The sequence below is a fragment of the Rhinolophus hipposideros genome (genome assembly GCF_964194185.1).
Source record: "Rhinolophus hipposideros genome assembly, chromosome: 8".
Classification (NCBI taxonomy): domain Eukaryota; kingdom Metazoa; phylum Chordata; class Mammalia; order Chiroptera; family Rhinolophidae; genus Rhinolophus; species Rhinolophus hipposideros.
In genome coordinates, this window is record NC_138054.1 from 77,322,737 (window position 1) to 77,340,718 (window position 17,982).

At 49.9% G+C, this 17,982-nt stretch overlaps 1 protein-coding gene across 4 annotated transcripts in view; it reads left to right on the forward strand.

The window, feature by feature from the left end:
* KDF1 (keratinocyte differentiation factor 1) overlaps positions 1-16,307 on the forward strand; it is a 29,835-nt gene extending 13,528 nt beyond the window's left edge. For 2 of the 4 annotated variants that reach the window (XM_081056318.1, XM_081056319.1), the window contains exons 2-4: positions 13,550-14,620; positions 15,071-15,145; positions 15,704-16,307. In XM_081056318.1, coding sequence (XP_080912444.1) covers positions 13,582-14,620; positions 15,071-15,145; positions 15,704-15,786 — 1,197 coding nt within the window. In that variant the 5' untranslated portion in view covers positions 13,550-13,581 and the 3' untranslated portion in view covers positions 15,787-16,307. Of the gene's footprint in view, positions 1-8,666; positions 8,722-13,549; positions 14,621-15,070; positions 15,146-15,703 lie in introns of those variants that run through there. The other 2 variants (XM_081056320.1, XM_081056317.1) reach the window with 2 other exon arrangements.
* The last annotated feature ends 1,675 nt before the right edge of the window (positions 16,308-17,982 follow it).

The following is a 17,982-nucleotide window of genomic DNA, read 5'->3' on the forward strand; positions in this document are numbered from 1 at the left end:
CCCATTCTGAGCCTCAGTTTGCTCATCCATAAAATGGGAATAATGATATCTGCAGGTGATCTTCCCAGAGCCCACTTGTGGGTCTGCTTCCAGTCTTTCACTGCCAGAGCTGCACCATCTTGTCTGATTAACAGTTTATTCTTCTAGCACTCCTGCACTGGGAAGCACTCCTAGAATCCCTCCCCTGGAATCCGAAAGAGTCTCAGACAACCTTCCACTGCATCACTAAGCTGTCACCTCTCATGCTGTGTTGGCATCTCTGGGCGTGCTTTGTCTCCCTTCACACTGTGAGCTCCCCAAGGTCACAGGCTGAATCTCAATTCTCTCAGTGTCTTCTGTGCTCACCCCAGGGCAAAGCACAGCATGGGGGCTCGTGGATGCCTGTTGAGTGAGGAAACGGTCCAGAGACTTCTGAGGTCCTCTACCATGATTACTACCCCATCTGGTCTCTATCCTCCTCTGGTCTCTAACCCTAACCCCGCCTCACCATACCTGCCAAGAACTGTGTGTCTCCACTGCTGTTGGCTCTCCCAAACCCACTGTCCTCCCCAGGGTCTCACGTGGGAGGTCCAGGGGCAGGACACTGCACCATCTCCGGTAAACCCCACCCTTTTTGCTCTACCCTTGAATTTCACCCATTTCTTCAAGCCATAAACAGTGGAGGCAAGGGGGGGGAGGGATTGTGTGCTAAATTGACACATTGGTGGCCTCCAATGAAGCAGGCCTCCAGGTAGCCATGCCCTGTGTGTCCCCTCCTAAGCTGACTCTGGGCTTGGCTATGTGAATTGGATTAGCCAATGGTACATCAAGAAGCATGAAGGAAGCAGACTCAATAGGCACTTGCACATTGGGGCTTACCCTCTTGGAAACCAGCTGCCACGCTGTAGGCTAGACTTCTGAATGATGAGAGGCCATGCGTAGAGAGGTCCTGGGGGAGGAGAAGCCAACCCCCAGCTAAATGCAGCCACACGAGTGACCCCAGGCGAAAGCAGCAGAACTCGCCAGCTGACTCTGGCGGAACCACAGAATTTTTAGAAATAATATATCATTGTTGTTTTAAGCCAGTTACGTTTTGGGGTAGTTAATTCCTCAGCCATAGGTCCCTGAAACAAGGGCTATCCTGAGTTCTCTCTTCCCTCGTCTTCCACACCCAGTCTTGTGGGATACACCTCCAGGACAGATCACACGCCCAACCTTTCTCACCGCCTCCCCAGGCACCACCCTCGTCAGCCACCATCGTCTCTCGGCGGGCTTATTGTCACAGCCTCGTCACTGGACTCCCTGTGTCCTGTCTCACTCCGGCAGTCACCATACAGTGACCAGAATGAAGCTCCTGGGGGATTGGGCAGAGCAAGCCACCCCCTGCTGCAGACCCTCCAGTCAGTTCCCATATCATTTGGATTAAGAGTCGGACTCCTCAGTCCTCTTCGAAGCCTGTGTGGTGTAGTGCCTGCATGTCTCCGCCCCACTTCAGTTATTCTCCCCCTGCTCACTGCACTCCAGCGGCACCGGCTTCCTTTCTATTTCTGGAACATGCCAAGCTGATTCCCACCTCGGGGCTCAGAAGAGTTCCTCTAGGTCTTTCTATCTAGATATTTCAGTTCTCAGCTTAAATGTCCCCTCCTCAGGAAGGCTACTTATAGAAGAGGAAACTGAGGCTTGGTGACGTGAGGTCATTTCCCAAGTTCACACAGTTAGGAAGAGGCTGGGCTGGGATTCCATCCTAGGTCTGTGTGATGACACACACACACACACACACACACACACACACACACACACACACATTCCAGGGCTCTTTCTACCTCATCAATGGTTTGGGAGGGTGAAGTTGGTGGGCATGGGCTCCTGAGAAAGGGAAGGGCTTGGAGGGGCTTCCTTCAGTTACTCCTTCCACAATCACTCCCAGCCATAGCCTTTGGACCCTGCCCTGGGTTAGGGACTCAGAGATGAATCAGGCCAGACTTTACCCTCTGGGAGTTCCCATCTGGGGACAGAGAAAGCAGCAGAGGAGGTCAAGGCCATCAGAGGGGCTCAGGCAGCCTTCCGAATGAGCTCAAGAAGACAGCCTTCTAGCTGGGAGCTCTCAGAGAAGGCTTCACAGGGTTTGTGAGATTGGCTGAGGGAGAGGGGCAGAAAGTAGAGGTGGTGTTCAGTGGCCAGACCTGCCTATTGTTCCCTGCAGTTTACCAAGAGACTCAGCATGGGCCATATGTGTCCACGCCAGTGTGTGTGTGAGCAGTAGCAGGGGTAAGGTGGAGGGTCGGCAAGAGAAGGACTGCTTGAATGAATGGATTTTACTGATGTGGAAACTAAAGCCCAGAGAGGCTGAGTCACTTGCCCCAGTTCACAAAGCCACTCGGTGGTAAAGGCAGGGTTTGAATCCAGGTCTATCTTGAGACCACACAGACCAAGGTGAAAGAGGGGAGGTCCACATCCTCCAGGGCCCACTGCTTATCCACCATGTAACCTCAGCGAAAGTCATTCCCCTTGAGGACCACATTTCCTCACCAGCAAATTGAGGGAGTTGGATGAAGCTTCTTTCAGCACAAAGACTGCAGAAAATACTTCTACTAGAGCCTGGAAATAAATTCAGGACCAAAGAAGCAGTCCCTGCTTCAATCTGGTACAGGATGGAGTCTCAGCTTGCAACTCCCTCCAGGCCTACCAACTGGGTGCCTGCTAGCTAAAGCCAGGGAGCCCCAGGAATCAGGTGGATCTGGGGTCTCCCACCCAAAATCCCAATGTAGAGTTCCAGAAGCCCCAACAGTCCAGCTCCTTAGAATTTCAGGGCTCCAGCTGCACCATCAGCCCAGCCCAGACCCCAGCTCACCTGCCTCTCACTCCCCAGGGTAACTCCCAGACTCCCCTGGTTCTCTCCAGCCTCCAGAACACACCATACTTTGGCCAATGAAGGAAAGGGAAGAGGAAACTGTGAATGGTCATTGGACCATTGTCTGACCTGCACAGACAGACCTGACCCATCAGAGAAGCCGGGGACAACCCCAACTCCCACATTCCAATTCCGCTCACCCTCTACCTTTTCACTTCACAGTGTTTCCTTTCAATTGGTTCCAGTCCATTTATTCCATTCAGAATTCCAGGAAATTCTATCTGGGAAAGAGAGGTATGGTAGGCAGAATTGGAGTTGATTACAGAAGGGAATTCTTGAGGAGAGAATCCCTGTTAGGGGATTCTGGTAGGGCCTGAGGCAATCTCCAGGGCCCAGTTTCTGAGGTACCCAGAAGAGTGATGGCCAAGAGCTCAGCCTCTGAACAGAATAGACTTGGGCTCATATCTGGGCTCTGCCACTTACTACTTACTTACTGCCACTTACTTGTGTGGTCTTGGGCAAGTGGCTTAAATCTCTGAGCCTCTGTTTTCTTAGCCTATTCACTGAGTTATTGTGAGGAATAAGGCACATGATACATTTAACATGTAGTAGGTGGTCATAGTCAGTAGTAGTAATTTGTTCTCCTGCTTATTCTCAGAGGTGCTGGTCTTACTTTCAGAGAGTGCTGACCCTGGAGAGGCAGGGAAGGGGTCAGGAAGAAGGGGTTAAAATCAAATAGCTATTATTTTTTTAGCACTTTCTATGTGCCAGCCTCTAATGTGATCACCACATGAAACTATTACTACTTTCACTTTATAGGCAAAGTATCAGGGGCACAGAGAACGTCCATAAGTTGGCCAAAGTTACCCAGCTAGTAAGTGCAGAGTTGGGGCACACATTCTAGCCCTCTGACTCCAGAGTTCACACTACGAATCACTGTATTATCCTATCTCACATTAAACACATTTTCAGATGAGAAATGCCGAGGCTCAAAGAGGTTAAATTCACAGGGCAGCTAAACAGGGGTGCTCCTAGGACTCCAACTCGGATCCTGTGACTCCGAAGTTCCCACAATTTATGCTGTTGCGTGCTGCCCCCTAGTGCCCCCGATGGAAGAAGCACACGAGAGACAAGGAGCAGACACCCAGGCATCCACACTCCCCTGAACCACTGCTCCTCCCCACACCTAAAGCTGCAGGTCTTATAGCTTCTAAATATTACTCTGAATGTCACCCACATGTACAATCATATTTCTGGGCTATCTCACAAGTCCTCAGATTCAACACCAAGTTTACACTTTTATATCCCAACTTATCTTCCCAGTCATCTCCATCCATCCAATAGCACACGCCAGAGCCCCAGCCATCCTTGACACACACACCCGTCTCCCCCACCCCCACCTCCATCCCCCCAGCCCAAGAACCTGAATGATGGTCAAGGAAGAAGACCAGAAAAGTTAACATTGAACATAGAAAAGCAACAGTGGTGGAAGCAAAGGGTAAGGACAATAGCCCCCAATCATGGCCAAGAGGTAAAACTGAGCTCGGGTGGCTCTGGTTAGAGAGGCAGGCCTTTCTGTTTAGAAAGAAGCCCAAATGCAGCCTTACAGCTGGGGGGAGGGCACAGGAAGGAGCATTGTACTGGGAGCCAGAAGAATAGTTTCCACCCAGCTCCTCTACTCAGTCACAGTAGGGCCTTCGGACCTTGATGAGCCTTAGTTTCCTCATCTGTAAAGTGAATGTGCCTACCTAGAACTGCTATAAGGAACACATTAAAAAGTGTTTGCTTTGTAGGCTGTAAAGGGAAGTGCACAGGAGAGGTAGATTGTTATTTCATGAATTCACTCCCGTAGACCTCTTTCCTTTGTTATGCTGAATGGTGGACCCATAAGGTACCTTGTGTTTTTAAAGTTGTGTTTAAAAATACATATATACATATGTATACATATATATAAAGTTTGCCATTTTAAACATTTTTAAGTGTATAATTCAGTGGCATTAATTACATTCGCACTGTTGTGCAATCATCACCATTATCTATTTCCAAAATTTTTCATTATCCCCAATAAAAACTGCACCCATTAAGCAAAAACTCCGCATCCCCCCTCCCTCCAGCCCCTGGTAACTACTAATTTCTGTCTCTATAAATTTGTCTATTCTAAATATTTAATATAAGTAGAATCACAATATTTGTCCTTTTGTGTCTGACTTATTTCACTTAGCATAATATCTTCAAGGTTTATCTATGTTGTGGCATGTATCAGAATATCATTCTTTTTAAGGCTGAATAATATTCCATTATATGTAATACACCACATTTTGTTTATCCATTTATCTGTTGATGGACACTTGAGTTGTTTCCACCTTTCTTTCTTTTTTTGAATTTGTTTTTTTTTTTAACTTTTATTTATTTTAAGCGTGTTTTTCAGGACCCATCAGCTCCAAGTCAAGTAGTTGTTTCAATCTAGTTGTGGAGGGCGCAGCTCACAGTGGCCCATGTGGGGATCAAACAGATAACCTTGTTAAGAGTACTGTGCTCTAACCAACTGAGCTAACCGGTGCCCCCTGTTTCCACTTTTTGATTATTGTGAATAATGCTGCAGTGAACACTGGCACATAAGTATCTGTCTGAGTCCCTGTTTTCAATTCTTTTGGGTATATACCTGGAGTGTCATCGGTTTTTGACAGAGTTTTTCAGTATGAACACACAGGGGCCAGTGTGTTTGCATGTGGGCGGGAAAGGGGCAGAGAAAGAGAGAGGTTTCAATGTGACTGTGGTTATTAGAATAACAGCTAACTTGTGCCTTTTGCAAAACACTCCACAAAACACTCTAGAAGGGGAAATATTATCATTCCCATTTTACTGATGAGGAAAAGGGAAGTGGTTTCTCCAAGGCCGCAAGCTGGCAAGAAGCAAGGCTGGGAATCCAGAGGAAGTACCCCCCACACATCCGAAAGTACAGCTAGAGGTTCAGAGGTCATATTTTCCTTCTTTCTTTTTCTTTTTCTTTTTCTTTCTAGGTAAAGAAATCAGTTCCAAGCTGCTTCAGTCATCATGTTCTTACTTATTAATCTACAGCATTTTAGGTACCACAGAATGAGAATTTTGTAGTGCAGTTCCGCACTTTCACCATTAAACATGTTCTGGAAAAAACAAAACTACTTGTATGGATGGGGACGGAAAAAAGATCAGTGGTTGCCAAGGACTGGGGTTGAGGGGAGGGATTGACTACAGACGGGTTTAGAGGAATTTTGTTGGGGTGTGGAAATGATCTACATCTTGATTGTGGTAGTGGTTATGTAACTGTATGCATTTTTCAAAACTCACAGAACTATAAACTAAAAAGGTGAATTTGACTATATGTAAATTATACCTTAATCTTAAAAAAAAAAATACTTAAAAAAAGAAAAAAGAATGAGTGAGTGGCCAGTTAGCTCAGTTGGTTAGAGAGTGGTGTTAATAACACCAAGGTTGCCAGTTCGATCCCTGCATGGGCCACTGTGAGCTGCACCCTCCTTAAATTTAAAAAAAAAAAAAAAAAAAGAATAAATGAATGGAGGAAAACTAAATAAGACTCTAGACTCTCACAGTTTTGCTACCTTGAGAACTTTGCAAGTGACAGTGCCCTTAATTATTTAGAGCATAAATTTTTACTTTTTCTTCATTCATTCAAAAATGAAAATCCTTGAACCTTGATCCAACCCAAGAACCAAAACATTACTAAAAATTGAATCTCCTAATGGGCTAACCCATCCCCAGATAATCATGATTCTGAACTTTGTGTTGCTCATTCTCTTGCTCTTTTAAATATTTTTTTCACACATAAATTAGGCTGAACCTTATGAATTTGCTGTTTTTCTAGGTCAAAAAACAGTAATTTCATATGATTTAACCCAATATTATGCCTAAGCATAGTAGTTCTAGTTGTATTTGAACCTTATAAAAGGATGCCATTCCATATGTACTCTTCTGGGATTTGCATTTTTTCACTCAGTATATCATCATGATCCAGCCATAATTGCTGTTTTTCATTCTTTATCTCCTGTCAATGGCATTTGGATGTTTTTGGTTTGGGCCTACTGTGAACCATGTTTCTACTTCCATTCTTATACACATCTCCTGGTGCATGTGTGCAATTCTTCTACCTCAAGAATGGACTTGCTAAATCTTAGGGTACAGAAATGTTCAACTGTACACGATGTGACTTACTTTCTGAGCTCCAAATGAGGACACATGCCACTTGCCCCAGGTGAGAAAGTGGAGAAGATGTGGTGGAAGGGGTTACTACGAAGGGTCTTTGGTGGAAACTGAACACCTACTGTGTGCACTTGGTAGGGCACCTGTGGAATGAGATGATGGTGCCCCGAGAGGTGAGATAGGGAAAGAAATCCCCTAGTTGCTGCAGGAATCATCTTCTAAGAAGTGTCCCACCCTGGCTGGGCAAGGACAGGGCTTGGCAACCCAAACAGGACAGACAAAGGGCTCTGCCCTAATTGGCAGTATTTCCATCTGGGAGCTGGGAGGCGAAAGGAGGCCTGAGGCTGAGAGGTCCTATATCTTTGGTACCTGGAGGAGAATGGAGCTTGGCAGTACTGAATTCCTCCCACTTACCAAACCTTACCCCAGTCATCTCTTCCCATAGCTTTTATCTCACTTTGCATCCATTATCTTTTTTAATTATCCCAGTCGGAGAGAGGTACTATTTATTATCTCCACAGAGGAGGCATAGAGAAGGAAAGTACCTTGCCCTAAGTCACAGTTTGTGCCAACTGCCTGAGCAAATAATTTCCCCTTTCTAATCCTCAGTTTCCTTATCTGTAAAATGTGAATAATAACATCTGCCCACCTCCCAGACTAGTGGAAGGATTAAATAATACTCTGCAAGTAAGGCGTTTAGCATGGATCCTGAAGATGCTCCCTAAAAGTCACTTATTTGTTGGTGCTATTGTTGCTATTCACTTATTGTTATTGAGGGGAGCAGGAACCAGAAGAGTCTGAGCCCTGACTTCTTGCCACTCAGTGATGTTGCCTCTTGTAGAGAGACCCTGTGACATGGGGTGATCCTGGCCCATTTTGGCCATTTCTGCTGATGTGGGATGTGTCTTTCAGGACTCCATAGCCAAGCCCCCTCTTCCTCCTGCTCCCAGGCCCCCAAATAGAGGTACTCTCTTCTGCAGATGTTCCAGGATAGAAATAGTAAACTGACCAGCTAGCAGAGAACCAAGGCCCCCAGTTCTGCCTCAGGGCAAAGCAAGAAATCGGAGCCAGTGGTTCATTCGATCTAGAACATCTGCTGAGCATCTACGATGTGCCAGGTCCTGCGCTAGGCACCAGGAAGCCTTGGGAACAAGTCCAGACTGTCTCTTCAAGGTCAGAGGCTAAAGGAGGAGACAGAAAACAAGAAAACAACAGTATGCTGAGCATCATGATAAAGAAATACGGAGAACTGTTCTATATAACAGAAAAACAGACAGGCCTAGGAGTCAGGGTAGGCGTCCCAGGAGACATGCCCTTCGCGCTGGGTCTTTAAGGCCTAGCAAGCGCTCCCCAGAAGCTCAGAGATGCTAGGACCACCTGCCCTTTTGACAAAAGAAGAGACTGGGCCCAAGCGTCTGTCCACTCTGCCCGCCAGGCCTCCCTCACCTGGACTAGGCAGAGCGCGGCTCTCGACTCTGCCGGCCGAGGGCCTAGGCCAGGCCACGGTGCCCGCCCAGCCCCCGGGGCGGGGCCTTGGCCCAGGTGTGCGGCGGCGGCGCTTCGCGGAGGCAGGAAGTGTGTCCCCAGCGGCGGCCCGTGCAGCGCTCCCGCGAGACGCTCACATGCGCCCCAGGTGAGCGGCGAGGGGGGCGGGGGGAGGGGCCGAGCCGGAGGCCGCTCACCTGGCGGGACAGGTAAGCCCCGCGCGGGCCCGAGGGAGCGCGTAAAAGGGCGATACCAGTGTGTAGAGACCCCTGAGGCTGCTCCCGGACGAGGGAGGGTCCCGGGGCCGGTTCTCAGGGAACCACCCTCCCACTTCCGGGGTGCGCGGGCCGGGCCGGGGAGCGGCCTGAGCGGGCGCCTGGGCCGGGCTAGCAGAGTGAAGTCAGGGAGACAGTGCTCGCCCTAAGGGCTGCGGTGGCTAGGGGTGGGGGCCATGCACACCCTGAGGAACAGTGTCAGGGCGGGAGAGACGCTGGGTCCGCCGTTGGACGGAGGACCCCTGCAGCTGGAGAGGGTGGTGTTCGCCCTCAGGGCACTGCTGGTGTAGGGGTTGTGCTAGTCTTAGGGGCAGTGCTGGGGTCCGGCTCTCACTTGTCCCGGGACCAGGTGCCCGCGGATGCGAGCCTGGGGGCTGAGCCTTTGGGGCAGGAGATCGAAGGTGCATTGATACCCGGGGCGAGAGCCGACGGCTGTTTCATCTGGTGTGTCCCTCCGGGCGGGTGTGCAAGACTCGACTGGGCACGGGGGTGGGGCAGAGGCCCGTGCAGCCGGGATTGTCCTGGAGACTTTAGGAGGAGGGGGACGGTAGGGAGACAGACCCTTGAGTGTGTGTGTTCTCAGGGACTAAGGGGGAGGGGAAGAGCATCAATAGAAAGTTTGGGGAGTGTGGAGCCCGGGACCCTGAGGAATAGCCCTGCAGTGCCTTGGGGTGCCCAGTCCAGTCCCTCCCGGGTGCTAAACCCCCTACATGCAGTATCTCATTTAAACCTCCCATGGACCATGAAGATATTCAGCTGTCCCCTTGTTAAAGATGAGAAAACAGGCCTAGAATCTTGCCCCAGACCACAGTAAGAGCAGGGGACCTCCCCTCACAAAACCAAATGTCCAGTGTTCCTAAGATTTTGGAGGTGGGGGCAACAGCACCTAGGGGGAGATATAGCCTAGACAAAATGGGCTGAGTTTGACTTCAGGAGGGTTCAGGGCTTAAAGAGGAGGGGATAACTGAGGCCAGGCACTGTCCTTATCTCACCTTTTGTTCCCCTTTCCTCCATCCCACTGCCATTCGAGATGTGTGGCACAGAACGAAGTGCGTGGGCTCCGGAGTCTGGCGGACCACAGTACAAATCCTCCTCCATCCTTTTCCAGCTAGATGTCTCTGGGCTTCTATATAACAGAGATATACTTACAAGGATATTGTGAGTGTTAAATAAAGCAAAAGTCCTCTTGGCTGGAGCCTGTTTCTGGCCCATTCACTGCTGTTTCCCCAGCTTTTGGCACAGTGCTAGGCACATGGTAGGTGCTCACTAAATATTTGTTGGATGAATTTAATGAATAGTGGTGAATCCTAAAGCCTTAGAGGTGGAAGAGGAGACAGTTAACTAGGCTATCCATCATCAGTGACCCCCTGTTGTTTTCACAAACCACAGGTACCCCAGAGCTCAGTGTGGTGGAAACAGTGTAGATACGCTCACCTTCCTCATTCAAGGCCTGAGCCTCAAAGATTCAGGGCTCCCTTTTTGGACTCTCCTCAGACACAGGAATGTCCATGGAGCTGGCCGCTGGCCACTTTGACTGCCCCCTCCTCCCGAGTAATTGACGGGATGGGGTAGTGGATAAGAGTCTGGGCCACGCTGGTTGGGTACAAATAGATATGTGGCTTTGGACAACTTATTGAACCTCTCTGTGCCTCAGTATAGTAACAATAATAATAATACCTGCAAATAGAGTTGTGAGAATTAGTTTAATATATTTAAAGCACTTAGAACAATATAAGCCATCAATAATTAACTTTCACTAGAATGCAAACTCCTGAGGTTAGGGAATTTTGTCTTTTTACCACTGTCCACAGAATTTAGAACAGTGTCTGGCAGACAGTAGGCCCTCAGTTAATAGTTGTTAATTGAGTGAATAAATTAATCCATTCCCACCGCCACATTGCTCAAACCAAGCCAAAGGTTTTTAACCACTTGCCCCTCGGTGCTGTGAGGAACTATTCCAATTTCATTTTGCTCACCTTTGGAGAGGGGATTTCACACACAAATACCCCCCTCCAGACACTGCTCCCCCCACTCTGGTCAGCCTGGAGCCTAAGTCCTTTTTCTTTCCACCCAGTGGTCCTGGTTCTACCCTGCGGTCATAGAGAATGTGCCAGTCCCCTGAAGCACTTACTGTACTCAACCCTGTTCCAGACGCTGAGGCAGAAAGGAATCAGACACAGTCCCTGCCCCTTAAGGTCACATAGGCTTGTCTTCAATGGGTTCAAGGCCAACTCAGCTGAACAGAGCCCAGCAGAAGGCTGTGGGGAGAAGGGCTCCCATCTGACTTGGGGTTCTGAAGGATCCTTGGAGAAGGAGTGCTGAGTGGGGGCCAGGAAGTGCGTTGAAAAGTTGCAGACGTAGTTAAAGAACTCCTGCGCCCTCCTCATCCCCATTAACCATGGCTAACATTCCCTCCTTCCCTCCCACCCTTATTCTGATTTGGAGGGAACCTTTGAGATTAACTTGCAGACATCATGCTCCTTTATCCCTAAATGCTTCAGTGTATATTTCCTCAGAATAAGAATATTATGTAACCATAGTAATCAAATTCAGGAAAGTTAACATTAACGTAATATTATAAAATAGTATACAGTCAATTTTTAAATTTCACCAGTTACCCACATTATTCAATTTCCAGTTTTTCCTCTTGATCCAGGATCTCGTCCAGAATCATACATTGCATTTACTTGTCATATCCCTCAACTTGGGCTTGTCTCATGTTTCCTCATGATAACATTCAGGTTATGCATTTTTGGCAGAATACTTCATAAGTGATGTTATAGCCTTCTTAGTGCACAGTATCAGGAGGCACATGATGTCAGTACATCCCATTATTGGTGACGTTAACTTTGATCATTTGATTAAAGTGATCTTTGCCAGATTTCTCCAGATTTGGGGTGGGGGAGTTGTTTGTTTCTCACTGGCTACAGCAAATAGAAAGGAATGGAGGTGGCCAGAATGGGGGCCTTGACAGTATCTGGATGAAAGGTGATGGTGGCCCTGTTTAGAGAGGTGGTACTGATTCGCTCAAAGCACATTGCCTATTAGAGCCAGAACTGGGACTGGAACACAGATAGCCTGACACCCAGTCCCAGGTTCCTCACATATCACCAGTTCTAGGACCCCAGTGCCCTTAAATCAGGAATAAAAAGATAAAGGATCAATAGCTTAGAAAATCCAGGCTAAGGATTGTTACTGCCCTGCAAACCCCTATATGTCTTCAGGGACCCTTCCAAATACATCTCTATATAATATCCCCTGACTCCCTCTGGTGGTTATTTACTCTGATAATGCCTCATCCACATTCCAACTTACAAGCTTTTAAGCATCTGTTTTCCCTACAAAATCATGTGTGAATTACAAGAACAGGATCGGTAGTTCGTGCATCTTTGGTTCTGCTGTACCTAACACAGTGCCTGGTTCTGTGTTTATGAAATGAGTAAAGACTTAGCTCTGAGTTGCTGGCAACCAAGTTAAAAAGGGAAAGAAGATGTATTTTGTGGCTCGGCTTTCTTGTCTAATCAAAGGAAGCAAAGCTGCTTGGTGTTAAATGTTTCCAGGAGAACAAATCTGAGCCAGACTGAAATATTGACGGTGTACCTGTTACATTCCTATGTCTGATTTGAAGGCGGAGGGGAAGAAAGAGAAGGTGGTAACTACCGTGTTTCCCCGATAATAAGACCTAGCCGGACAATCAGCTCTAATGTGTCTTTTGGAGCAAAAATTAATATAAGATCCTGTCTTATAGTAAAATAGAGGCTCATGCTGGGTGGGCTTACCATAGTGGGAAGAAACTGGGGGAGATCATTCCCCAGAAATGAGGTCCCAGGAAATTTTTCTTTTTATATGATAAAATATACATAAAATAAAATTTACCATTTTAAGTTTTTAAAAAATCATCTTAACCATACAATCATGTGGCATTAAACACATTCACATTGTTGTGTAATCATCACCATCATCCATCTCCAGAACTTTTCCATCTTCTCAAACTGAAACTCTACCCATTAAACACTAACTTCCCATTCTCCCTCCCCCCAATCCCTGGCAACAACCATCTACTTTCTGTTTCTATAAATTTGACTAGATATTTCATATAAGTGGGACCATACATATTTGTCCTTTTATGTCTGGCTTATTTCACTTAGCACAATGTCTCAAGGCTCGTCTGTTGTAGCATGAATCAAAATGCATTCCTTTTTAGAGCTGAATAATATTTCATTGTATGTGTATACTATGTTTTGTTTATTCATTCATCTGTCAACGGACCTTTGGGTTGTTTCCACCTTTGCTTGTTGTGAATAATGCTGCTGTGAACATTGGTGTACAAATATATGTTCGAGTCCCTGTTTCCAGTCCTTTTGTATATACCCAGAAGTGGAATTGCTGGATCATATTGTAATTCGATGGTGAATTTTTTGAGGAACCATCTTATTGTTTTCCACACCAGCTGCGCCGTTCTACATTCCCACCAGCAATGCACATGAGTCCCACCTTCTCCACATCCTTGCCATTTTCTGTTTTTCCAATAGTAGTCATTCTAATGTGTGTGAAGTCTTAGGAGATTTTCCCATGTAGGTTAGACCGCAGAGAGAACTTCCTCCTTGGGAACGGAGAGAACACTAGATGAGTATACGTGGGCGTACTTGGGCCCGGCCACCTCGCAGGCCTCTCAAAAACCAGAAGTCTGAAGCTCCTCAGGTCACAGCAGGAGCTTGCCCCTGACCTCTGATCCTGACTCCTTCCTGGCCTCTCCCCATAGGTGCCTGGCTGCAGCAAACCATGTAATGAGCCATGCCCCGTCCTGGACACCCCCGCCCATCATCTGGGCCCCCACGCTTGGGACCCTGGGAGCAGCCAACAGAGCTATGCCTGGAGACCTATGATGAGCCGTCTCAGCTCCCACCAAGCCGCCGCACCCGTAGGCCAGACCCCAAGGATCCTGGCCACCATGGGCCCGAGAGCCTTACCTTCATCTCTGGCTCTGCTGAGCCTGCTGCAGAGCCCCCAGCCTGCTGCCTGCTCTGGCGGCCCTGGGTGTGGGACTGGTGCCGGGCTGCCTTCTGCTTCCGCCGTTGCCGGGGTTGCCTCCAGCGCTGCGGAGCCTGTGTACGAGGCTGCAGCCCCTGCTTGTCCACCGGGGACTCCCCTGAGGGGGCTGCGGAAGCCAACTGGGCCAAAGAGCACAACGGAGTGCCCCCGAGCCCCGACTGCGCACCCCCCAGTCGGCGGGATGGCCAGAGGCTCAAGTCAACCATGGGCAGCAGCTTCAGCTACCCCGACGTCAAGCTCAAAGGTATCCCTGTCTATCCCTACCGCAGCACCACGTCCCCTGCCCCTGATGCGGACTCCTGCTGCAAGGAGCCCCTGGCCGAGCCCCCGCCCCTGCGGCACAGCCTGCCGAGCACTCTTGCCAGCAGCCCCCGGGGCTCGGAGGAATACTACTCCTTCCACGAGTCGGACCTGGACCTGCCTGAGATGGGCAGCGGCTCCATGTCGAGCCGAGAGATTGATGTGCTCATCTTCAAGAAGCTGACAGAGCTGTTCAGCGTGCACCAGATCGACGAGCTGGCCAAGTGCACGTCCGACACCGTGTTCCTGGAGAAGACCAGTAAGATCTCGGACCTTATCAGCAGCATCACCCAGGATTACCACCTGGATGAGCAGGACGCCGAGGGCCGTCTTGTACGGGGCATCATCCGCATCAGCACCCGCAAGAGCCGCAGCCGCCCGCAGACCGCAGAAGGGCGCTCAACCCGGCCTCTTCCTCCGGCTGCCGCTGCCCCTGACAGTGGCCATGAGACTATGGTGGGCTCGGGGCTCAGCCAGGATGGTAGGTGGGGCCCCACAGGGCCCACGGGCAGAATGGCGGAGCCTCTGGCCACAGGAGGGTTGCACTGGGGTCTTTGGCCGCTGTGGGTCCACCCCTCTCAGCCAGTCCCCGCTCTTCTTCCTCCTTTTCCTCTTTTTTTCTTAACTCCTTTGTGTCCCCTAACAGGCTCCTTCCATCCTTACTGTCACCTGCCAGAGTCGCTTCCAGGCCTGGCCCGCTTAACAGGACAGGAACCCATATGAATTGGGATCTCTGCCCTGTCCTGGCCCAGTCAAAACCCCACCACCCACCACTGCACATGCATGGGATGTATCTGTGTCTTGGTTTTAAATGTTTCTCTAGCCTGGCCAGGGCTGAGTGCGCCTCCCTCGTTGGGCTGGGGGCAGAAGTGGGGAGGAGGGCTAAAAGGACGTGATGATGACCGCCGCCCCCCTCATGTTCCCTTCCTAGAACTCACAGTGCAGATCTCCCAGGAGACGACTGCAGACGCCATCGCCAGGAAGCTGAGGCCTTATGGAACCCCAGGTTTGGTCCTGACCTGAGGAGGAGTGAGGAGGACAGGGAACTGCCCCAGGGGCCTCCCCATGCCACCCTCTCCCAGCTCTCTCCTGGGGTGGGATGAGATGAGATATCAGAAAGGGATGAGAAGCCACAGATGCCATCCTAATCCTTCAAGCTGGCTTAAAGGGTTCATCTGGAAGATAACCAGCAGGGGTCAGGTGCCCAGAACAGGCAAGCTGGAAGCGATGAGACCACAGCCTCTAATGCCAGGTCACTGGTGGTGGGGAGGGGTAAGTGGAGGGCGGGAGGCCATCCAGCCTGGTGCTGAAAAGGCACTGTGTGCTTTCTACTGCTGTCTTCTTGGCCGTCATAACAAGCCCAGGAGCAGAGTCGTTACCCTTTTAGAGAGAGCGAGGATGGGGTTTAGAGGTCAAGAAATTGAGTGGGCCACCTAGGTAGGTCTGACTGATGGAGGCTCAAGTCCCACTCTGCTCCTTCTCAGCAGGCTTCTCCCTGCCCGTGGGACCGGGATGACCTCCTTCTCCTCTCTGAGTCTCTCTTTCCTCTTCCCTTCCCCCTCAGGATACCCAGCCAGCCACGACTCGTCCTTCCAGGGCACTGACACAGACTCCTCAGGGGCACCCCTGCTCCAGGTGTACTGCTAACCCCCGCCAGGCCCCGTGGCCACCACCCCGTCTGAAAGAAGCACAGCCTGCAGAATGAAGAGGGGGACCAAGACCCCCTTTAGGGAAGGCAGTGCCCTCTGGCTCCTCTGCCTTGGCTGACTGGTTCCTGGACCAAGTGCATTTCACTGGGCCATGGTGCCCACATTCTCCTACTAGATCCCCAGCTGGCCTGATCTGTCCCTTTCCGCCCCTGGCGTCAGGCGGAAAGCAAAGACTTTGGAGTTACCTTCTGGGATTGAATCCCAGCTCTACCCCTTATAACCTGCCACCCTGACCCATCATGCAGACTTCCCCCTCCCTGCATGGGGGCTCGGGGGTGACAGCTAAAAGAAGCTTATCTTACGTTGGGTTGGGGGCAGGAGGGCCTCTGGAATTTTGTGGGCAGTGCCTACTCCATGTCATATTCTGTTGAGCAGTTTGCATCTTCGTTGTTCCACATACTAATATGACTATAATTGCAAGCACAAAAGAAATAAAGTTGTCTGTCTTGTCTTGACTCTGATACTGTCCTTTCTGTCCCATGTGCCTGACTGCTGTCCAGAGCAGGAAGCAGGACAGAGAGTCCAGCCTAGCTTAGCGTTGCGGGGTCTAAGTCAGGCTAAAATGAGAGCGATAATGCCCACCCCTCAGGTTCACTGAGTTGTAGATGAAGAGCCCAGCAGTGTACCTAAGAAAGGTCTCACACGTGGCTTCTGTCATTTTGAGAGGTTCAAGTCTGGCTGTCTGGACTCCCCCTGCTGCCCAGGTGCACTGCCTGCAGGCTGGCCAGCCTCTGGCCATCCCTGCAGTTTTCCCAAATCCTGGAGCATTTGTCAGTCTCCACCCAGCCCCTGACCTGCTGTTCCCTCCACCTGTCTCTGGTGTGGACAGCACTAGGGTTGTTACATTGTTGGCCTTCCCAACAACCCTCGTGTGGAGTCCTTGTTTCAGAGGCATCAAGGAACTCAGTGGGTCATACAGCTAGTAACTGTGGGTCTGGACCCGGAAGCTGACCTTCGCAAGTTGGCCCCCAAGCTGGCAAGCTTACCTGCTTGGGACAGGAATAGGGTCCCCTTGTTTGGACACTGGAGACCAGCTGGGTTCAAAAGGATACTACTTAGCAACTCAAGACAGCAGTGTCTTTCAACAGGGAGGCCGGAGCAGGACCAGCAAGCAGCCCAGTTGACTGATGAACAAGTTGGAAGGTATCCAGGACCCTCTCTGCCCTCACCTTGCCTGCAGCCCCCACAGCCCTTTTATTGTCCTCATGGGCACCCTTTGGAAAGTGACAATTAGACAAACTAGACTTGTCCGATTTCCTATTGGACACACAGGATGGTCCACTGGGGCTATGACCAGAGGGTCAAGTACCAGTGATAAAACCGGCCCCACCCCTTAAGCCCTGCTGTCTCACCCAGCTCAAGGCCTCTCCAAGACTGACAATGACCACAGGGCCGTGGAGTCTTGAGAGATCACGGAACAGAGTAGGCGAGTGATGCCATGGTCCTTCCACCCCAATCCTGGCCCTAAAGTGCCAGCTTTGGTAACTACTGGTATTCCCAGAAAACATGGTTTATCAAGTTTGGAAAACGGACAAAACTAGGAACTGCGTAGCCTCTTTAAGTCTTTAACAAGCTATTTTGAAATGCCAAAAGGATGTGCTATGTTCTAGAAATTCAGGGGTCACCCTCGGCCCACAGAGCAAAGCACTCTGGACAAGTCAACCTAGTCACTGCTGTAGCCTCAAGCTCTGTGGCCCCCTGCACTCAGTGACCTCCACTCTCTGGCCAAAGGGCGGTGGGGCAGGGTCAGCTCTAGGGACTGAATTTGGGCAGAAGCACTGCCCCAGCTAACTCTGAGTGAGAAGTCCTGGAGTCTGCAGACATCCAGGTCAGAGACAAACAATCACCCAGACCCCAGGGCCCCACTGGACTTGACCCTGCCCTCTGGACCAGGCCCCTGCACCACACAGAGCACAGATGTGAGCACAGGGTGGTCCCCCCAGCCTTTGCCTCTCTCTGCCCCTGGAAAACAAGTGTGTTGTTTCTTTTTTTTTTCTTCTGTGAAATACAATTTATTATACAAAACAAAGTGCATCAAAAATTCAGTGTCAGGATACCAAAGGCTCAGGAGGGGCTGGACCTTCTCCTTTAAAACCTCACCCCAACCCTTGATAGGCAGTCAGGCTGGGGCTCA